General features: G+C 34.7%; 1 protein-coding gene across 1 annotated transcript; it reads right to left on the reverse strand.

The window, feature by feature from the left end:
* Positions 1-373: 373 nt before the first annotated feature.
* Positions 374-24218, reverse strand: LOC128984990 (medium-chain acyl-CoA ligase ACSF2, mitochondrial-like). The gene is made up of 13 exons (XM_054404364.1): positions 24186-24218; positions 16263-16434; positions 15548-15676; positions 14110-14333; positions 12681-12792; positions 10950-11045; positions 5652-5800; positions 5120-5297; positions 4414-4521; positions 2904-3052; positions 1969-2110; positions 1365-1475; positions 374-550 (listed from the first exon to the last, which is right to left on the reverse strand). Exons 1-13 carry the CDS (start codon positions 24188-24190, stop codon positions 425-427), a joined length of 1701 nt encoding a protein of 566 aa, XP_054260339.1. The 5' UTR covers positions 24191-24218; the 3' UTR covers positions 374-424.
* Between the last annotated feature and the right edge of the window lie 335 nt (positions 24219-24553).

The following is a 24553-nucleotide window of genomic DNA, read 5'->3' on the forward strand; positions in this document are numbered from 1 at the left end:
CCACGATTTGTGTAAACTGAAATAAATAACAAATGCATACTGTCTGGATAAAAACAACTGTTTGCAGTCAAAAGTTAAACAAACGTTAGTAACCCCTTTTCTTTCCCAATGATTTAAATCTGAATCATGATTTTGAAGCCAGATTCCTGATTCCACTGTTTCCCAATGACCTAAATGTGAGTCATAATTGAGTAGGAATTCAATTTATTTTATATTGGCAGCAAAATGGTCACATGTTTGTTTCAATATTTTTTCTGTCATTGCATGAGTTTTGGAGGCAATTCGCCAGTGTGAGGAATGTGAGATATAGCGGACCTTCTTGAATTATTTTGTGTTAGATATTGAATGTGTTCAGTAATATAAAAACAATATGTAGTGTTCTTTGTAGTTTTTAATCAGCTTATAAAAGCTAAATACATCATCATTACTTTCGTAATCCAAGTTTCTTCTCCATTTCTTCTCGAAGTTTGAACTTCTGCACTTTGCCCGAACCGGTTTTTGGAAACTCTTCTAAAAATTCGAAGTACTTTGGTATTTTGAAGTAGGCAATCTAAAATCAAAAGTCGAAAATTACATTTTGAATCTACGGTGACAGTCTTTACATTGATTAATAAATAGTTTATGTAAGTTAAATAGTAAACATCAATTTATTTCGAATTAATTTCAAGATTTTTAGAAATATAATTGAGTAAAAGCAAATCTATTATAACTACCTTTAACTAGGAAGGAGGACGACAAACATGTTAAAGTACAAGCAGCGTCAAACCTGATTAGTTACATTAAATTAAGAAATTAGTAGGCCTACTTTAAACCTATTATTACCTTGTTATATCATAGCTTTGTCAAAATCTTAGAGCCAGTCCATTGTAAATATTTTTATTTTATATAATATATTTCTCATCAATTTATTGCAGTCTTTCAGTCTTTACTGAATAAAGTAAAGGATTTGTCTGTAACTTTTTTCGACCTACTTAACCGATTTTTATTATTAAGGTGTCATTTAAGCTTAGGCTATCCCCCCCCCCTTGCCTTAAATTTATTTGTAGAGTGCGTTTCAAAGATTGCTGCAGACAAACTTTCTGTATAACGGTTTTAAATAGGCTTCTTTTTTAGATAACTATAATCTGATTGAGTTAGTTAAATCCCTCTTAATGTATCTACAAATATTGTATATTCGTAGTTTTATCAATCTAATAACTATATTAAAAATAATATTGTTTTAACTAGCTGTCTGCCCGTTCTACGTACAGGAATCTTGTAGTAAGTTGAAATCTAATATACAAACTGATCTTTGAAAGACACAAAAAAGGGTAACTGGTTGATAAAAGGGCATTTTCCGTGAAGCTTCAATTAGATTTACTCACTTTGTCTTTACAGAAGTCCTTGACCTCTTGTTCAGTCAGTTTAGCTCCGGGAGTCAGCCTCAAGCTGCATCCAACCTCTTCTCCTAGTCTCTCATTGGACACTCCGTACACCTTAGAATAGATAAGATGGTTTATAAAGTTAAATAGTAAAATAAAACTATGGGTAGTGGATGGTATTTCATATTGATATATTTCTATTAAAAGTACAGTGTGTATGTTTTCTTATATTGTACAAGATGACCTTTTTAAACCACTTTAATCAGTATATCCAAGCAAATTGTGCGAATTGAGTATTTCATTAGTAATGTAAGGAATATGTAGCTAACAAATGTAATATTTGTGAGATATTTTTCCAAGGAAAATATTTCAAATTTTCTTAATGTCATAAAATAAAGGATTAGTCTTACTTATTTCAGAAATCGTACTATTTACTATCTTATGTAATGATTATTTTAAGACATTTATTCATATTTTAAAACTAAATTTAGATGGCTCTTTTCCATTCGTTAAGGCTAAAAATAGTCTGACCAAGGAAAAGTTCCATAATCGTGAAAAATATGAATTTTGGTTCAGTAAATGCTTGAAATCAAAGATACAACAATACCTGAGCATCTATGATGTCAGGATGAGAAACTAAATACTCCTCCACTTCTTTTGGAGAAATGTTTTCTCCTCCTCGAATGATCATCTCCTTGATCCGACCGACCACCTGTCCGTACCCGATCTCCCACATGATGAATTGGTCTCTGTAAATCAGATAACCGTAAAAAAACTGTTGTAACACCTTCTTTGAAAAAAATCAGAGGACTAGTAGTGGTAGGAAATTTAATTGTAATAATTTTAAATTTAGTAGAATGACCTAAAGAAGGGTCTTTTTTCGTTGAGGCTACACACTTAATCGGATACAAAGTATGTTAAATTTGGATTTAGGGTGTTTTGTTACTTAAGCTTTGATTCTTTTTATTAAACCAGCTGAAAATGATGTTAACACAATTTCGCAGCTACACACCTAGGATACAAACTTACGTTAAATTTGGCTTTAGGGTGTTTTGTTACTTAAGTTTTTATTCTTTTTATTAAAGCAGCTGAAAATGATGTTAACAGAATTTCGCAGCTATTAGTTTGTCCTCTGGTATATTAACTAACCAAAGTGTAAATAACACGTTGTAAAAATCCTCAGAAAAAAGATACTCACATTCAGTCTTAATATCATCGCAACTAACAGAATGCAACATGAAAAACGGCTTTATATTTCAATGTGTTGAAGATCGTTAACAAATAAGAAGTATCGATGTACTATTCAAAGTCTATGGTTTTATTTATGCCTGTAGTCGACAGCAATATTTATATTTGTTATTGTGTTTGGATGAATCCAAATTTATTACTTATCATTTTAGTATTTTGTCATTTTAAAAGGTTTTTTTTTAATTCTTGTAAGAAATATTTATAATTGTAATTGGTTCCAGTATCTATAGACTGAAATCCAGAATCACAAACTTAAACCCTTTTAACACCAACACACAATTACTTCTAGTATACCCGGATTTGAGCCAGCCATCCTGGTTGAGTATTTCGTCGGTATTCTCCTTGTCCTCCCAGTAACCTGTCATGTTGGAGTAAGATCTTATCCAGAGCTCACCTGCCATACCGAGGGGAACCGTGAACCCGTCAGCGTCAACCACCTTCACCTGGTCAAAAATTAATACAGTAGAACCTTGATAACAATACTCTCGTAGGTATTATCATAGATAAAACATACTCAAGACTTGTTATCAAGGTTAACTATCGAGGTTTGCAATAACATGTGGTTAGGGGTAAATTAATTTCAAGGTAAAAGACTTGTTATCGAGGTTCGAAGCACAGTGGGAAATTCGGGAGTAAGAGCGAGGAGACACAAGAACATTTTGGTAAATGCAAAGTATTTGTACGTAATATTTATATTTTATATACTTGATTGGACGACTTTTTGAGCTCAAAAACAGTTGACAAAAAATAATTCAAAATAACTGGGACTGATGGATGTGCAACTGCGAAAACTCATTACTCTTGAAAAAGCACTGAAAAAGTAAAGTCTAAAAAATTAAGTAGTTCATAAAACAACCACCTGTTCTTCAATTTTGTTTACTCTTAACCTTCTGGAAAAAAAAAATTATTATATTTATTTAACAAATTTGATTTAAAGCGTTTCATGTGTTTGTATGGATTGTATATGATATATGGTATATGATATATATGATATAATTGTATATGATTGTTGTGGAGAATCCTCCAATACAAGTGTTTCTTGTCAACTAAAAGACCAGTCCATTCTAGAACGTTGATCCATACAGCTGTTTGGCATCAAACTCTCGGAGCATTCTTCCGAGACGTTAGCTAACAACAGTTGGAAATTGGAGGAATTTAGACCAAATCCCAAAACAGAAGATTCGTGTTCTAACCATTAGACAAACACCTTCACATTGAATGACACTCGGAATAATATTTATTTTAAACTTTTACATACGATTACAGTTGACAAAAAATAATTCAAAATAACTGGGACTGATGGATGTGCAACTGCGAAAACTCATTACTCTTGAAAAAGCACTGAAAAAGTAAAGTCTAAAAAATTAAGTAGTTCATAAAACAACCACCTGTTCTTCAATTTTGTTTACTCTTAACCTTCTGGAAAAAAAAAATTATTATATTTATTTAACAAATTTGATTTAAAGCGTTTCATGTGTTTGTATGGATTGTATATGATATATGGTATATGATATATATGATATAATTGTATATGATTGTTGTGGAGAATCCTCCAATACAAGTGTTTCTTGTCAACTAAAAGACCAGTCCATTCTAGAACGTTGATCCATACAGCTGTTTGGCATCAAACTCTCGGAGCATTCTTCCGAGACGTTAGCTAACAACAGTTGGAAATTGGAGGAATTTAGACCAAATCCCAAAACAGAAGATTCGTGTTCTAACCATTAGACAAACACCTTCACATTGAATGACACTCGGAATAATATTTATTTTAAACTTTTACATACGATTAGACAACACCAACCTCCATATGGTCTGAAACCTTGCCCACAGTTTTAGTGATTTGGTCTTCGTTGTCTTCAAGGGTTGATTGAGCTACAGCTCCTGTTGCTTCAGTAAGGCCGTATGCAGACTGTAAAACATGGTAAAATTGTAAATAATATTTACCAAAAACAAAATCTAAATATGGAAATGGCACATTATGTTGTAAAATTATATTTCAAACGAATCATAAATGTTCGTAACTTGGTTTTGATTTAATCTTTTACATTTAACAGAGAGGTGTTAGCAGTTGTGTTCTAACGTTCTATGAGCACTGCTTCTTTTCTATGCTCTATTGTTAATAATAAATTGTTAACAAATTACACGATACAACTTCAATGCAACCAAATCACAACAATATTTGACGGTCGTTTGGGTGGAGACAACATTTAATGACATATGAACCGAGTCTATAGTTGGCACATAAACTATGCTGGATAACCGATACAGGTACTTGTTTACATCCCACCTTTACATTCGATGACACTACTCCTTAGCCCGGAAACGTTTTATAAACTAACCAACTTGAAGCACATTAGTGACAAGCGGGATTTGAACTCAGGACCTCGGGGTCAAAGTTTCGCGCTCCACCACTATACCAGCTCGCTCCCCAAATACATGTACTGAAATAGGTACTTTATACTATTTGGTAAATCAGGAGACTACACACATTGCAGAAGATTTCTAACCTGGACTTTGGCGTTGAATATGCTTTTGATCTTCCGCACCAGTTCCGACGAGCAGATAGCTCCCCCACACAGGACGAGTTCTGGGGAGATATACTGTCTCCTCTCCTCCACCGGGATACGTTCCACATAGCCACACAGGTCTAGGAACATGGTGGGAGTCCCTATCAGCATCGTGCATCTAAAGAAGAAGTTCAGACATCTATTTGTGTTTTTATTTGAAAATGTCTCAGCTACTTAATTGACTCTTTCTAGAAAGTTTCCCATTAAGATTACTGCAGCCTAAATGGGACTAAATAACAGTCTACGAAAATATATTTTCTAATATGTCGTTTTCTGAAGATAAGTATGTCTGCTGTAAATCGAAGATTAATAGGTCGACGAATTCTTCTGGCTAAAATAATAATCAACTTCTAAAGAGTTTTTTATCTAATGAATAGAAACCCTTTCAAATACTCTATTGTTTTTATTATTGACAAGAGGTGTTTATTTATGCTCTTATTTATGCTTATATAATCAGTGTTCCATTATTTACTTTTCCTTTTTGATGGTTTCGGCAGAGTTGGCAACACTGAAGGTCCTGGATGGAAGTACCAGAGTAACGCCGAAGATGAGGCTTGGTAACATCGCTCCGACAAACCCTAGGACATGGAAGAACGGCGACTGAGCAAGGATCTTGAAGTGCTGCAAGAAAAGGGCTGAGAATAACTACAACTGGTAAGTTAATTGTAATAAGAATATCAAATCTAGGTCTTCGGGTGATGATCGCATACAGTAGTTGAATGAGTAAGACCAGAGGCCGACGTTTCGGATGAGTAACATCTATCAATTTTCATAGACGTTCTCCAGTTATGATAGTGGTTGGCTAACCACTATTCAGTAAGTGGCCATCACCCGAAGACCTAAATTATTGACAATCTGCTGTGACCGTGGAAGCCCATCGTCTAGATGTGATGATAGGAATCCTAATAAGTAATTAAGATGGTGGCTTGGTGGCTAACGAAGAAAAAAAGGAACAATAGGATGTGGGGAGGGGGTGTATTTATTTAGGTCATCATAATAATTTTTGAGCATAAAGAAAATTTTTTTCAAATAAAAGTATGTTTGAAGTAGTTTTTGAGTGATTAAATAATAGAGCTTGGTTCATAAAGCACCCCAAATAATCCGAGTGTTACATTCTATAATTAATTAGTTGGGTATTTGTTTGTACTATTTTTAATTGAATGAGATATTTGAAAATTACTTTATTTGAGACAGGAATTTAGGGCAGGTCATCTCAGCTGCTTGACTTCTTAGGCATAAATACAAAAGTTTGCTTAAAAAAACTAAAATGACTTGGATGCAATAGACACAATAGCGACTAAAACGATATCATCCACATAAACCGCCGATCCGTTACACATAAGCGCTTGCTCCTTAACATAATAGACTTGATATCTTCCCTAAACCAAGAATAGTTTTCTCTGGTAATGCAAATTTTACTACTATTAGGCTAAGTATAATGATTTAAAACGTATTGTAATGTGTAATTGAATACTGTGTGAACGACCAATATCAAATGGGTCATTCAAAATATATAATTTTTACGCTGTTTTTAAAGCCTCTATAGCAAAAAGGAGTGCAGGGCAGAGTGCCGTTTGCCTAAACACTTTGACGGGGGTAGCGGATTTCTACCCCCGGATATTTACCCCCATGAAAAAACGCCTACGTCATTTTGACGTCACGAGGGGCGGGGCCTAAACACGGTCGAGAAACAGCCCGCGACTGGAAATTTACCCCCAATATATTATTAAATAATCAACATGTAATTGTTTGATTATAAAGTGATGTAATTGTTGCCATAGCATGGAAATCTACCCCCGGACATCTACCCCCAGAAATCCACCCCCGGACATTTACCCCCGGATATCTGCCCCCAGACATTTACCCCCGGATATCTACCCCGGACATCTACCCCCGGATATCTACTCCCAGGCATCTACCCCCGGACATCTACCCCCAGTGTTTAAATCATAAATATCTGACCCCGGAATTCTACCCTCGGAAATCAACGGCTCTTCGGTTAATCATTGTCTTATAATATCCAGTATAAAGCATGCGATATGTCATTGTCTTGTTTAACATTATCTATCTTCCTAATTCAATAAGCTGTAACAGTCCTTTTTCACCCGACCTAGTTCGCCGATTGTTACGATTTAGGTGTTATTTTAAAGCTTAAGATCTTGCGCAGAGCAAAATGGTAATTCAAAAGGATATTTTGATTAGGGCTTCAAAAGGTTGACCCCTAAGCCTTTCATGTTAATTTTCTATTAGAAAGACGTTAAACAAGCGTTAAAAACTATCTTTTTGATTGAAAATTCACCATTTTTAATTTTTCAACTTTTCATCTTTCACAGCTGTTCGTTATTTCATAAATGTCGTATTCTCCAAACAAATTATTAGTATTTCATAAATTACTGGTAAACATTAGGAGTAAACTTGACAAAAATGCAAAAAATTGGGGGTTTGAACAAAATTTTTTTAATTCAAAAGTAGTGAGGCCATATTTTTATGGCTTAAGACACTCGTGTCAATCCACCGAATCCAAAAGACTATTTAAATCTAATCACGATCGATGCTCTAGTTTTTGAGAAGAAGGCCACGTAAAATGCCTTCTGGGCCTTGACAGACAAGACAGAAATTGAGATAAAGACTTGTTTTGGCTTCTTTAATGTATGAAACGTAAAAATGACCAAAAAATATATAACTTTGAGCAATGTTCATACTAAACTCTAATTTCATTTAAATAAATTCGTAAACCCAAAAGAACCATGAGGTAAAAATACCTTCCCTATCCCGAAATATCAAATTTTATTCTTTACATTATTCTCCGTTATTTCACAACCAGCATTTACAACCAGAACCAATTATAAAATATGTTTATGTTTTATTTTTTACAATTAATTATTTGTGTAAACAACTAGACTTTTTGGCCAATGTAAAACTCCGGATAGTGTCTACGACATAGGGATTATGCTATTTCGTATTACTAGAAGGTAATTGATAATGGAAAAAAATATTAATTCATTAATCAACCTGTGGCAGGCATTTTATCAACATTTAATTGCATTTTTTACCACTAGTAATCACAAAATAACCTCCTTCAGTGACATGTTTTAGATTTCACGATCTGCGCTCGTACATGTGCCGTTAGCTATTAGTGTATGTGAAAATTGTTCAACCATTTAAATCACTGTCTGAAAATAAATCAAATGCTTATGGGTTAAACTTTTGAAGCCCTTTAAGCCCTGCACACACCAGAGCGATACTCCGTGCGATACTGGAGCGGGCGCGATACTTTTTCTTGGAAATTCTCTTGCGATACCAGTGGTCCGTGCGATACCATGGAGCCTTATGGAGCCGCACACACCAGAGCGAACCGCGATACGCGATACCGAGGCGAATGCGATACCGTAGCGATAGTATCGCGGTAACGCTGCATGCACTGTTTGCAGCGCTGTATCGCGACGATACCTATATGTGGCCAAACGATGAACTACTCAGTTTTGTCTTTTCTCTGTACGTGTAAAAACAACAACAACATGTCGTGTATCACCGAACATTTACTTGAAGTTGTTTATACATACCCGATGCACTATGATTTATATCACGTTTTAGCAACTAGAAATTTAAAATAGGGTTCGTCTTCATTATTTGTTATTAAACTACGTTTTTCTGAAGAATTTACAATAGAATTCCCAAACATTCAGACATCTTGGATTTATTAATTATTTTAACACTTAAACATTTGATTTGAATTATCAATAGTTTTTCCAGTGCCGCTGTCAATCCAATGTTGGGTGATTGCTGACAGAATAACGTATTTAATACTGGTTTGATGATGATTCAAATTACTATTTAATAGTTCATACAATATTGTATTAGCTATAGCACAGCATATTGTAGAGGTTTTGCTAGTCAGACTAGACGAACTAGAGAGATGGTAGGTAATGGTAATGGTAATGGAGGTGGGTGGAATGCTAATTGATCCGTCAACTCATTGAAAAATATATCTACATACCAGTCTTACCTTAAAGTGATTGGGGAGCGAGCTGGCGTAGTGGTTAGAGCGCGGGACTTCAGTCCCTGAGATCCCGGGTTCGATCCCCGCCAAGTCACCAATGGATTTTATCTAACTGGTAATGCCGCAACCCCTAGGTCTAGCCTGAAGTAATGTGAAAAACAATCCCAGGCTCGTGCCTAGCGTCCTAGGAAAAAAAACCTTAAAGTGATTGCTAGCCGTTCTTCGGCACTCGCTTCACGGTAGTGGGTACTTTCCTTTTCGATAATGCCAGAAATCAAACTCAGAAACTCGTCAAAACATTCCTGATTAATTCCAGAATATGTAGAATCTTGTTTAATCTTTTCTTAACTGGGTCATGGGCGTATACTCGGCAAATCGCAGCCGTTATTTATTTATGTCGTATACCCACATTTTCCTTGCTCTCTCACCTTTTATAATAGCACGGCTAGTTAACAGAAAAGCTTCTTCTTCATCAGACCATGTCATAGTTTTAAGTTTACACACAGTACAGTATACAAACGCTAACTATAACACAACACTTTTGCAACTAGAGAGTCTCACAACCACCGCACCCTCTGAGGTGTACTGGCTTTCCCGCGCGTCCCTTTCCCGCTCTGGTGTGGAACCACCTGTTTTCGCTGCGATATTATCGCCCAAGTATCGCAGATAAAATTCTAGGAATAGTATCGCGCGTCCCCAGCGATAAAGTATCGCTCCGGTGTGTACAGGGCTTTATCAAAATATCCTTTTTGATTACCATTTGCGTTGCACTGAATCTTAAACTTAAAAATGACACCTAAATCAGTTACAGCTTAATGAATTGGGAAGATAGATGACATTAAACAAGACAACGACACATCACATGCTTAATACTAGATATTAGAGGGTAATTATTAAACGAAGAGCCATTGACTATTTGTATACACCAATTACTAAAATCAACTACAACAATGAATATTGGCCGATACGTAGTGTAGCACGGGGGGTAGATTTCCGGGGGTAGATTTCCGGGGGTAGATTACCGGGGGTAGATGTCTGGGGGTAGATGTCCGGGGGTAAAGTTCCGGTGTCAGGTTTATTAGCATTTTGATTAATTACAACTGCTAAGTTAACCGTGAAATGCGAGTTGATTGAATAAATAATAATTTATCCATCCTAAAAGTTCACGGCCGGAAATCTACCCCCATACATGTGACGTCAAAGTGACGTAGGCGTTTTTTCATGGGGGTAAATATCCGGGGATAGAAATCCGGCGACCCCGGGTCATTTTACAGCCATGGCGAGTGCCGGCCAGGTATTAGTGACCGGTTCCACGGTGCGGCGGGTATGGGGGTGGAAAGATCGACCAGGGGGGATGAGTAAAATTTGTTTTAGGGATAATATGAAACTGTTATAACCTAACCAAACTTGCTGATTATGAAAATATTAATGAAGGTTTAGTAATCGAATTGATATTAATTTTCAATTGATATTAGGATAGCCTAGTTAAGAAACTGTACCCGGTCTCCCACCACACCACAAATACGCATTATGACACAGTTTAGCCACTTAATTCACAGCCAAGGAGCAATCTTTTGAAAAACAAATGTATCACAATTCACAACAATAATTCGTCCTATTCCAGGCATTACAGGACAATTTAAACGACCCATCAAATAATGGAACTATTCACACGTTTCGTGTGACTGTGTGTAACGAAGATCCTCCATTAGGCCACATACGGTCTCGGTAATACCATAGATAAAACGGTTAGTCTATGGTAATACTTACTTTTTTGTCAAAGCCAAGTCTCTTTCCGTAGAAGTAAGAGTTGTTGGTTAACGAAAAATGAGACAACGGTACAGCTTTGGGTGAAGCGGTTGTTCCCTGAAACAAGTTATACTAGCTTACATATCTAATATTGCTTAAACCCCTTTAATACTTGAATTAAATGATCTTTTATAAAAAAAACCTGGCTGAAAACAGTTACTTTATACGTATTCCTTAACAACATTCTTTGATCCTTTTAAACCCTTAAAGGTTTACGACCAAAATGAAATTAATGCAGAATTTAGCTGGATTCAATTATATGATAAATAATTGGCTGATAAATATATTTTTCCTACAGTTACCTAACAATGTACATGTTCTCTCTCTGATTTGAGAAAGCAAAGTGGCCAATTCGCTCATCAGTGAGACAATGTTAACATTGTCTCACTCTAATTACTTTGTCTCACTTCAGATTTGCAACGTGAAGGCACGAAATAGTGAGCGCGTAAAATGCAGGCAACGTCCTATGCGCGCGAAGTACGTTGGCAGCACTGGCTGTAAATCAGCTGGTCAGCTGTTGTACTGTTGTATTTGTCACTTCACATTAAATGTTATATTAAACGTTCACTTCTGTGTAAAAATAGGTTATGTTTCTTTACCAATTTATTTGTTTTATGGTAACTGTAGGAAAAGTATAATGTGCAACTCGTGTTCAAAGTACAATTGCCTCACTCAAGAAACCATTCCTCACTCGCCTACGGCTCGTGAGTAAGGACTTCTCTCGAGTGAGTCAATTGCTCACTTTTCTCACTAGTTGCACAAATAACTATTTCCTACAGTTACCTAACAATGTACATGTTCTCTCACTGATTTGAGAAAGCAAAGTGGCCAATTCGCTCATCAGTGAGACCACTCTAATTACTTTGTCTCACTCCAGATTTGCAACGTGAAGGCACGAAATAGTGAGCGCGTAACATGCAGGCAACGTCGTATGCGCGCGAAATACGTTGGCAGCACTGGCTGTAAATCAGCTGGTCAGCTGTTGTACTGTTGTATTTGTCACTGGTCACTTCACGTTAAATGTTATATTAAAAGTTCACTTCTGTGTAAAAATAGGTTATGTTTCTTCACTAATTTATTTGTTTTATGGTAACTGTAGGAAAAGTATAATGTGCAACTCGAGTTCAAATTATAATTGCCTCACTCGAGAAACCATTCCTCACTCGCCTACGGCTCGTGAGTAAGGATTTCTCTCGAGTGAGTCAATTGCTCACTTTTCTCACAAGTTGCACAAATAACTATTTTCGCACTATTGAAAAGGATGTAAGATGTTCTAGCACATTTACGTAGCATATTCCGTATTTTTGTGTACAAAGGTAAGGCTTGTAAAATTTGTTTTTAAGTATTGTGTTGAGCGAAACACTAGTGTGTGAATACATTGAATAATGTTCGTTTATTGTTATTTAACCGAATATAGCCTATAAAAAAATAAATAAAAAAAATAAAATAAAAAAACTATTTCCACCATATAAGCCAATCTTTATCCTTGCTCGCTCTTTGGGGGTTTTACCAAAGAGAAAATAAAAGCCTTATCTTATTTTAGTCATCGGTATTCATCAACACACCTAAACATGTACTTCCATTTACAAAACAGTAACAAGATGATATAATTTTCTTTTATAATGTGTATGCCACTAACTCCATCTCCTTATCATCTTAAATCTATTTATTCATATTTCACTTGACTCTTACAGAGGTGAACTGTATGACAACTATGTCCTCAGGCCTCAGTTTGGCCTGTAGTTGTAGAACTCTGTGGTAGTTGGTGGTTCGTTCTAGGATATCACAAAACCTGTAAGACCCCCTGTAACATACAAGTAATAAGTGACATAGTTGATAGTAATTTGTAATATGTTTTTTTTTTTCAATATGGTTGGCCAGCCAATGGGGAAAATATTGATAGATAAAAGTTATGTGCTACTAGAAAAAAAATTATCTCCTTTGAATTCCGATATACATTTTTATCATAACTCTTTAAACCTTCAAATTAATTGCACACTGCTGGTGTATTGTTTGACAATAAAAAATGTACATACGATTGGTTGATTGATTGTTAACACAAATAACTTTCCTAAGCCTATGTTTTATACTCTTAGAAAACTGTTGTACTACTGATATTGAACATAAATGGGGATCAGTGAAAAATTGTATGACCGATGAAATACTTTGTTTAAAAAATACAGCTAATACTTTTCATTCAGCTGTATGATAGGTAATATACGTGTATGTTTGAATTCCAATTTCCCAAGTTTCTCCTTGATTGATTGATTGATTTACTTATTGATATTTACATAATTTATTTGGAAGGGATTGTTTTATGAACAAAACTCCTCAACAGTTGTCAACCGATTTGGACGTTTTTGGTGTAATTTTAAAGAGTTTACTCTGAAGTTGTGCAACCTCAAAAATGAGCTCAATATGTGGTAAGGGCTTCGCCCCAGTGGCCCTCAAAGTTGCCATGCTAATCATTAGGAGTAATAATATAGAAATCAGCTGTTTTCAATGTTATATTTGTACTAAATCAATAAATAAGGTTACCTTCGTCAATCAGCTCATAGAAGTTGAAACATTGTTACGGCCGTTTCAGCATATCCATGCCATCATCAGACGTTCAGCCAAGTGGCGTCGTTAATATACAAAAACACAAACTGTCACACGCGACGTACATATACATAAACATAAACGGGGTTTTTTTACTAAACAGGCCTGTTGATTAGACATATCCGCACAAGAGCAAGTAGCTGACTCATGTATTGCTCATGTATTGATAATAATAATACTTCAGCTACTTGCTCTTGTGCGGATATGTCTAATCAACAGGCCTGTTTAGTAAAAAAAAAACCCGTTTATGTTTATGTATATGTACGTCGCGTGTGACAGTTTGTGTTTTTGTATATTAACGACGCCACTTGGCTGAACGTCTGATGATGGCATGGATATGCTGAAACGGCCGTAACAATGTTTCAACTTCTATGAGCTGATTGACGAAGGTAACCTTATTTATTGATTTAGTCACAAGATCAGCTCAGGGGCTAAAAAATATGGATTTTAATTATATTTGTACTTTAACAGTTGTTTCCAACTTGTATTTTTTACATTTTAAATGCGTGTATATACTTACGGCAAGTGTTTTTCAGACAGTACAATCACATGTGACAGTTCTGGCAGCTTGTTGCAGCTGATAGTATAGTTTTCTGGCAGAGACGACAAGCCCGGTACAATGTCACACAACATCTTGTAATATAACTGGGTCTTGTAGCTCTCGTCGACTATGATAGCCTTCAATCCAACTTTGTGTAGACAATGCTCAATCTCGTGCGCCATGTATGACGGGTTCATAGACACCTGTGAGGGTAATTTGGTTTATTATCGTTTGGCTTTAGGTTGTTGGAGTTCTCTTATAGCCTAAAGAGAAAGTTCTCAGAAACCTATTTTTTATTCACTTGAAGTGAAAACCTACAGTTTACGGTGGCTGAAAACAATATTGTTAAAAAACTATTGGCGAATGGAGGGATTTGAACCTGAAAGCTCGGTGTTATAGTAACTTGAACAGTTGAACCGCAAGGGGAAGGGGGTTTAATTTAAAAAAATCCTTTCTATATTTGCCATCCAACTGTAGAAGACTTTAAGGCAAGTTCGGTAACGCCTTAGAGATTTTTGTATTTACAGTATTAATTTACCACCTAAAACGTGTCATTAAAACCGACCACTGTACTTAACTCAGTGGTTAATTGAGATGAGTTTTGACAGCATGTGATTACAATTGTCACTGTCCATTTATTTACGTTTTTATTCTCCTTACCTAATTAACCAATGTTTATCTCTTGTTTACGGTTTGGAAAATTGATAACCTGTAACTTACTTACTTTATTTTTTAGTAAAAAAAAATAATTACTATATGTTTTAATTTAGCAGGATTATTAACTTGCATTTACTGATTTGCTACTTGTTTTTCGACGAGCATACTAGCAAAACGCCCATTGTATTGTTGTTTTCACAATTTTTATAGTTACGGTATAAACGGCCCCTTTGACAAAGCAACTATTATAGTATTATAAATTTACATGTTTGAGGGCTGCCACCTATTAATACATATTATATTAGTATGCACATATATTATACATGTATATTACTTTAGGCTCACTTAAATATCCAGATAATCCCACGATATGCAAGCAATCGAGTATGATATGAATATTGAAATTGATACTAGTGCTTAACATTGAAATGAACAAATTTGTCATTTATTATTCGAATCTGACGATGTATTAGTGTTTAATATTTACAATATAGGATTCGTGATAACCAATAAATCTTGCAGCTTTGAGGCTGTATTTATGGGGTGGTAATACAATATCTTATATTGATATAAGTAAAAGCAAAGTATGTCTTCGGAAGACGACAAGTTCAGTAATTCAACGACATAGTCATTTCTTGATGACAAATATTCGACAGAATGAAACTGTTCATGTATTTACACTGTACTGTCGACACAAATAAATGGACTTTATCGTATTTTTACAACAATTATTGATTCAAACAAGTTTATTGTCACTTACCATAATCAGACCAGCCTTAGCAGTCGCTACCAATGTCACTAGCCATTCATAACAGTTGGGACTGCAGAGTCCGACCCTGTCTCCAGGCATTAGGCCAAGGTCCAGCAACCCTGCTGCCAACTTGAGAGCCTGTCATTGAAACCATAGATTGAACACACTGTTATAGACTTGTCATCCTTATACACCAAGAACAGTTTTAAAGAACGTTTCTCTATAGTCTACATCATGTATGCGTTTTGATGTTTATGGTTGATTGTTGTTTCACCAATTTTCAAATTGATACAAAATTTACCAAACCATTGCTTCTTCCCTTTTATTTCAACAAAATAATTACAGACACGCATTCACGAGCTGTAAAATGGATACTAAGATAATACAGAAAAGCACTATAGTGTGTATGAAGAAACCTGTTTTCTGACACTCCGTCTACCTGGGAGTGGTCCGGGCCACAATTGGGCCAGTACACATGTTAAAAGGTTAGGAGATATACATACATACATTTGTACACAGCACACTATAGTATCTCTATCATTGGAAATTATCATGAAAGCATCTCAAAATATTTTAAAGGAAAGCAAATCAACCCACTAATAGTTTTTAGATGCGACAGGGATCGAACGCGCACCTCCCACACCAAATTCAAGACCAGCAAAACCCTTCAAAATTTGGAATTAAATCAAAATAAACGAGTCAACATAAGAGATAAATCAAGTACCTGTTCATCTATGTCACTGAAGGTGAATCTGGCCTCGTCCAGAACTGATATGAAGGCCACATTGTCTGGCCATCGTGTGGCCGCTGTACTGGCCAGCTGACCAATGGTCAGGTAGTGGAGAGGCTCATTGCCCGGGTTGTGGAAGTAGGAGAGTGCAACATCACTGGTGAACCTTTAGACATTTATAAATATCAAGGCCAGATTGTCTGGGCAGTTCAATTGGTGGCATAAGGACGTAATGAGAGGGGTTTTATTCAATAGATATTTTTATGAAGTAGATATTTGACCCTACGATACATCTGGAAAGGGTTTAAGCTACATTACTGTATGTTCTAGGTTTACAGCTTTGTCAATATTTTATTTTGTACAACCAGAGTACCTGTGATTTTCACGGGCGAGAATCTGAAGAAGACGGCCCATTTGTATTAACCAGCTATTACAATTTCTTATTTAAAAATGGTTAATAGTTCCCTTGAAATTCCTTCTGTTTTCTAACTTATGTTTTATTAATATGACATAAAATATGCTATTTCACAATGAGTTGACTCAGTTAAGCTTGTTAAAAAAAACATCATATTCCGACAGAAATCAGCCATTTATATCTAGCGCAATATGTCGGTGGCATTTTAAGATTTACCCCAACCTCGGAAATAGTTTTTATGTTCAGACACGTTTACGTTATTTTCTCGAGTGCAGTAAAAATAATTCGCACATGAATTGCACGGTGAATTTTCCTGTAGTTACCGTAAAACATAACAATAGGTAATAAGTGACGTAATAACCATATGTTTACAGGGGTTAACTTTTATTGTGACGTTTTACACTGCTTATGTTTTTGTCACTGCTAATAAAAAACCCTCGAATCTTACGAATCCATACTAATTAAGCACACCGGAAAAACTATATGAGGCAATTTAATGACTAGCTTAATTTTTAGCATGCAGTGAGATCGGTTGTAGTTTGTTTAATTTGTTTGGCTAGTTGGGTTAACCAATTTCAAAGAAAAAGGAACATCCTTCTCATCATCATGGTCGGCAAATGTTATAGAACTGCGTTGTTATAACAGAATTGATCTAACATTTCAATTGGAAATTTTTATGGAAAATATAGATGTAAGCTGGAAACATACAATAGATTTACAGTTGGCGTATGTGGTATTGTTGCAGTAATCATATGCAGCTTCAGTGTTGATTTACGGGTAAAAGTCATGCAAAAGGCAGGAATAGCCACAGACTTCTTTTCGGGCTTTTAGATTCATCTTTGAAGTTAGAAAAAGTTGTTTATTTATATTTTCGTGTGCACTGAATGTGTATAAAATATAACTAATAATGTAAATAAAAGCCGTTTCTATAGAAGACGATTTAATCTTATGCAATGATATGATAATGGTGAAAACTCATTTTACGAGAACTAAAGAATGACATTTATTCAAATCCCAATTTAGGATTGTATTCAAAGTACTCTACAATTTTTATAGCATTTTTTTATCCAACCAAGTCTTTGGAAATAAATACAGTGTTTACATACACGTAATCGATTTTATAGTTTAAACCATTTATTTTAGTATGATTCTGTCGTTTCTTATATCAACCTAAAAAGAAGGTAGAAAAATGTTTCCAATCATTTAAAAGTATTTTCGTTCTTAGTTTCTTAGTTTAATTTAAATATTCGAGTATTTTATAACGTTGCAATCTTATAAATCACTTATGTTTTAAAAAATAGACAGGTAGAAATCAATAAATTTCCTTCAAAGAAACATTTCACGCCAAAATAATGAAAACCAAAACCGTTTTTGGCAGACAGAACAGCTAACGAACCCTAAAGGAAAGGAATAGAAAAATATCTGAGAGAAGCAATCTAATAAAAAAAATTGGTATTGTAATTGATGAATAAATACAACGTGGAGAAATTAACAGGTCTCCGTTATCAATGACAGGTCTCAGGCCCAGTAGGTACATTACAAGGTAAGAAAGTAACCGTTCCTTGCCACCCCCTCCCCCTAAGTCAGGACGTGCGCCATTGGGGGAAATCTGTATTTGGTCGAAGCATGCAAATTCCCTCCCCTAACCCCCTCAACAAAGTACCGTAGCCCAACTGGAGCGGAACCTTAGTTTCTCCCTCGATCCCTTCACTTCACCTATAGTCACGTGTCTGATTAGAAATACCCCCTATCGAGAGTACTGTAGTCTATACAAAACTTGAGTGAGGTGAGGAAATATATAACATAGAAAAGTTTACTAACCATCCAAAACGTTTATTACTCATCAGTTCCAAACCATGGGGGGTTGGAGGACAGTGCTGTTAATGAGTGTGCAGCTACTTCTGTTGAGATGTTAATTGTGCTTAATACATTTACGTTACAAATATGTGTGTAAGAGTTTCCAGTGCGTATTTTGGACCAAAATGAGTGACGACTCAGGGTAGTCGGAATGAACAATGTTGCCTAGCGCCGGTAAAAAAGGCGTCGGGAAAGGAAACAATGACGACAAAACTTCTCAGGGAAGCGGTGGATCTAAAGATGACGAGAAGAAGGGTAAGAGATACATCTATGTACTTACAATAAAGGTTTTATATATAGCACCCCTTTTTCAGCCGTAATAGTGACCCGATTTTTCAGCTTGATTGTGCTTATGATCTAGCGAAGTGACGAATTGTGTCTAAAAAGGTAATTTTCTTTACGGTTTCACCCCCTTAGCGTATAATTTATTTCTTCAGTTCACTTTCAAAGATCCAGTGATACTGACCAACTTTCTTTATGGTTTAAATTTTAATCCATTTAACAGCTGATCCTTCAGTTGAATGTTTGACCACTATATTGTAAACAAGGAACAAAATAGTTCACGAAAATAAATGTCAAGGCTAATTTTATTGACGGTTGAAACATAATATAGGTACGTAAATTGATTATACTCTTTTAAATATTGTAAATGAGTAGTTTTATTTATTTAATAGGTATATTTGCCTCTTAAGAACATTCAGATTATATTAATTTTGTCATGATTGTTTCTTGGATATTAATTTTCTACTTTGACGTTATGTTTGAAAGGTAAAAGAGTCTTGCATTATTCTTTATGCCTCGGAGACTTTGAACTCTATTAAAATACACAGTTTACGCACGGGCCTCGTATGAAATTATTTTTGTAAACTGGATGTTTTCAAACACTCTAAACCATCTGAACCCTTTTTCTATAAATAGTCTATAACAAAGCACATTAAATAAAAGATTCACGTTTTTACCTTTAAAGTATAAAATCAGTTTCATCGTCTAGTGTTTATTTTAAACTATATTTTACCATTGACTATAGGTATATATAGTCAATGATTTTACCAAGTAACAAATAAGTTGATCCACTAATCAATTTTCTAACTATTATTAAGATTGTTGGACACACAAAGCAGATTTTAGTACTTTTAGGGAAATTGACTTTATCTTTATCTAAATCCAGCTAAACAAAAATCCATTGAGACGACTTCTTTATTTCCTAATTTACAATTGTTTAACTCACAATAATATTTTTATGGATAGAACTTTTTCAGTTGTTAACGTATTGATGCAGTGACAAAGTTAAATCCTTAATCTACAATTAAGCCTTGAATTAAAGCATAATCATAAATTCAAGATAGCCTAGTTTATTGGCTAAATGATCACTATGGTATAAGGGTCGTAATTATTTTAGTTCCTTGGCAAATCATAATCGATTTCGAGCAACAGGTATACATTAGTTTAGTTGATGGTACTAATACGTTACTAATCACATGTTTATCAAATACGTTTTATGGGCCTCGCTATATGTATATAAATATAAAAAAAGATTATATATATAAAATATATATAACAAAATATTTTCCTACTTATTTTATAAAGAGCATGAGTCTTTAGAGAGATTAAAGTTAAAACCCTCCGATGAAGCATATTACTGTAATATGTTCACTGTGATTCCTGATGTATATAATATCAATAATATTAAAGTTCTTTTTGTGGCAGGTGTTAGTTTAAAAAGGGTTTTCCTGGGATTAAAGATTTCATTTTTACTACATTTTAAATTGATGTAATAGTACCATCTATAAAGTTGATAAGGAACCCACATTTTTAAGAAAACCGTAAGCAGCACACCTATCAACTGCATACTTGAATAAACATAGGTCTTGACGAGAAACTTCCTGAAATATTTGTTTTTCGGTAACCCTCCTTTTCTTGTGCACGAACCTTAATTAAAGGGTTGTGTTTAGTCACATATAATACTGAATATGCATCGGTTGTTGTGTTTGCTTTCATTTATAATTTTTTTATTACTTTTTACTGGGTTTAATTCTTTAGGTACTCCTATTAAATATCTTTAAACTACGATAAAGTTATTAGTTTTGATATGGCCACACAGCTCATTGCAAATACATTAACAGTAAAAAAAATCCTCATTAAATAAGCATTGAGTAGGACTTAGCTTTGTCTTTACAGTCGATAGTGGTCGTGTAAACGTTTTTTACATTAGATTTTAAGGACCCGCAATATTCTCTTCTGTATTTTTACGCCACAGCAAAGCTCGGGTAAAGCAACTTGTTTTAATACCAGCTGCTTCTTATATTAAATACCATTCAAGACACTGGGAATAATTGCTTGAAAATTTTACAAAGCTAACAGAACATTGATGGAGATAAATGTTCACAGAAACAAATTTTAGGAATTTCAATCCAAAAAGTTTTGAATAGAGCACATTAGTACGTTAGTGACTTTTAATTTATAGAATAATCAGAAGTTAAAATTGTTTTCCTACAACCCCTTTTTAGGATGATAAGCTATCTATCCTTGCGTTTTATTTACATTTAATGGTATGACAAACATCTGTAGGCAAAGTTTTTATCAAAGTTTTGTTTACATTACATAACATTACATTACACAGAGAGAAACCTTTTCTTAAGTTTAGTTGATTTATTTAAAGATCACAAGTTACGTAGCCAGGTTATTTCATGAGCTGTGGGAAAATTTAAATTTCTTGTTATGAAGTGCCTGAATATGCGTTATGCCTTCACTTAACCTTTGGCTTTTCTTGCTTTATTTAAGATGAAACTTTTTAACTTAAGTAGTCTAAATATTAGACTATAGCCTATAAAGTTGTTGTATTTAATTTGAGTTCACATTATTAATATTGTTGTTGGAATTAAATTATAAACTAAACAACATAATTATACATTGAACGCAATTTAAAATTGCGAGTTCTTAATAGATATACTATATAACTCTCTTTTGTGTATACAGTGTAGAGTCCATATAATGTTAACTAAATTTATTTGTAAGAAACCAGCGCCGTCGTATCTATGTTATAAACATTTTACTTTGTCAATAAACCCAGGCTGGTATTTAATAAACTGAAATTAAAAATGAATGGTTGAGACAGCCTATTTGGATTGGATTTTTACAAAAGATATTCTATACTTTATAATAACTCCAGTCTTTAATTTAAATCTACAAACTCAATGTATCAGTAATCCATAACGTAACTAACTTGTCAAAATACAGCAATTCTTAGAACTTAGCCTTTTAGCGAATTTCCCTTATAGGGAATAAGTTATTTTTATTTATAGCCTCCAGATTTATGAGTTGCACCGAGTCTGACGTCACGAAGTAAACAAAGTGTTTTTGTTCCATGTCAGACTGTGTTCGATCACGTGTTACACGACGTAATTTGTATTCTTACACTGACCAGAGGCAGCACTTTTAACCCGCCGCATGATTTAGTATAAAAGCTCGCGTTGCCCGGGCCTTTAACTGTATTAAAGGGACCGGCCCCGCCTTTCCGGTGAGCTGGATATATAGGGTGGGGGAAAATAAATAATTCCCTTTATAAATCACACCACTATTCTTTCGTCCATCGTGGTCAGTCTCTATAATATCTTCGAGGTGTTAGGTACGTAGTTCTTACCCGTGAAGAAGATACTATGGAGAAGAAAGAAGAGGACAAACGTGGTGCGGATGAGAAGAAAGAAGAAGATGATGAGAAGAAAGACGAACCAAGTTTGGCGGATGTTACTGAAAAATCTGATGATTATAAGGATGATGATAGTATAAGGAATATATTCGGTGAGTTTGATGACCGTGCGGGATATTCTAAATACTTGTTTGACGAACCTGAAGAAGAAATTATCAAAGTTTTTGGCGAGGAGTTTAAAATTAAAATTAATAATGGAAGCGGATTTGGTTCTCGTAGTCGCACGAAGGAAATGGAAATGGAGAAAGAAAGAAAACCAGAAAAACAAGACAGAAAATTTGACAAGGATGAGGAATTTGTTCAACTGTTTGGCGAAGAAGTGAATATAGCAAGTGCCATTAAAGAACAATCTTTAGTTAATAAAGATGAAATTCCGAACACAGAAGTTAAACAAAGTGAAGAAAGTGTAACAGAGAAAAATGCCACTCCACCTATTCCTAGTAAATCTGCAAATGTAGGAGTTTCAGAAAGGAGTAGAAGTAGAGTCAAGAAGATTGGAGAGGCAGGAAGAAGCAAGAGTGTGGGAAGATATGTCGGAGCAGAAAAGAGGAGTACAAGCCGAGAAAGAAACCCAAAAACATATAAGAGTAAAAGCAGGGAAAGGAAAGTTAGATCAATGTCAAGAAGCAAAAGTAGAGATAAAGATCCTAGCCAGGACGAAAAAGACGAATCAGTTTTACCTGATCCTGGGCATGAACCTGAAGATATCATTGTAACCTTTGGGAAAGGAGACAGTCAAGGATATTTTATTGCTCATGCAGTAGAAAACGCAAGAGGTTTTGCTAAAGGAACAGGTAAAAGTGAAAAAGGAACGGAGAAAAGTGAAACGAAAGAGGTCTCTAAGGTATCCAAGAAACCATTGTTGAACCTGAAAGTTAAGGATGAGCCTGTAAGAAGATCGAAGAGCTTTGAGAGAAGTCCTGCTCCTTCTAGAGGAAGGGTTCCAAACAAAATTACAAAGAAGCCAAAGGAGATGGTCAGATTGCCGAGACAGGCGGTGAAACCGAAGGAGAAGAAAGTTGAAGATACAGACATAACAAAGGAAGGTGAAACGAACACTGGCATGACAGACAACCAAGAAACTAAACAATCCGAACAAACCAGTAAGTTTAATTTAGTATAAAATATTGTAATACACGATCGACAAATTCCGGAATCGGTATATGTTATAACATTCACATTATTTCACCATTTTATTTAGTAGAGTTTCAACCTTTCCAGTTTGGGTTTAGTTTATCCTCAAAATATTTAGTGTTTAACCAATTAATAACTTGATTTACTCATACAATGTTATCATAAAATCAAAGCTTTATTAGCACAGTATGAGGTTTATTTCCCGCTTTTAAGTCAGAAATGTAAAATAGTAGTCGATGAATTGTTAACTTGTAAACAATTTGTTTAAAGTCTCTATCTTGAGACTGAGTAGTGTCAGAACATTTTCACCTAATAAATGGCCTGTGAACTCCAAATCATTAGTTGTAATACTGAACCTTGTTACGTAAACATAGATCGCGTTAATTGTCAAACCCGAATTTATACCAACTATTTCGAACATATTGAGCATTCACTTTTCCTTTAAAGTTTTATCTTTATTAAACCAGACTTGTCCGCTGGCAGCTAAACTAGACCACAGAGAACAATTTTCTCAAATGAAACATAAAACTATTTAACACAAACACGAAACCATCATGATGAAAATCAATAACTAAGTGTTAACATATTATAGTATAAAATATTATTTTACACATAAACAAATTATTTATGAAACAATACAGTAAGATTGTTATCCACACAGTACATAGAATTGTTGATGTAGGGATTATCAATTTTCATTCGTGTTTAGGATTTTCGTACTTAAAATAGCAGAAGAAACCAAAATCCAAACCTTTACCCTTCTATTTCATCGTAAAAATATAAGAAAGTACAGTAAAAAACTCACATCATCGTTGAAACAAGACTCACTCATACAGTGAATGTTCCAGTTAAGACGTTCTGATAACGGTTGTTTGTACTTGATAGTGCTGATAGTTTGTGTGAGGAAAAGTAGCGAAAATTCCTCCTTTGTTGTTGGTTGTGATTTAAAAATAATGTTGTTTAACATTGTACTTATCTGATATTCAGAGGTTCTAGCTGAAATAATTAATTCAGGGGGAAATATAGTTTTGATAATAGTTAATATTGATAGCTGGACGTCTAATTAGAATAAGAGATGTAGGTGTCCTCAAAAGATTTACACAATTTCATATTTTGGTCACACTGTTAGTATTAAACGTATTATGTTACCTGTGTTAGTTGTATCAGCTAATT

The sequence above is a fragment of the Macrosteles quadrilineatus genome, unplaced genomic scaffold (genome assembly GCF_028750875.1).
Source record: "Macrosteles quadrilineatus isolate MER2022 unplaced genomic scaffold, UCM_ALF_1.0 Scaffold_2__2_contigs__length_208266976, whole genome shotgun sequence".
Classification (NCBI taxonomy): domain Eukaryota; kingdom Metazoa; phylum Arthropoda; class Insecta; order Hemiptera; family Cicadellidae; genus Macrosteles; species Macrosteles quadrilineatus.

Coding starts and splice junctions, on each gene's coding strand:
- LOC128984990 (XM_054404364.1), bottom strand. Junction 12,793..14,109: donor CTGTCTGAAAAACACTTGCC/GTAAGTATATAC, acceptor TGTATGTTACAG/GGGGTCTTACAGGTTTTGTG. Junction 2,111..2,903: donor GATGGCTGGCTCAAATCCGG/GTATACTAGAAG, acceptor TCTGATTTACAG/AGACCAATTCATCATGTGGG.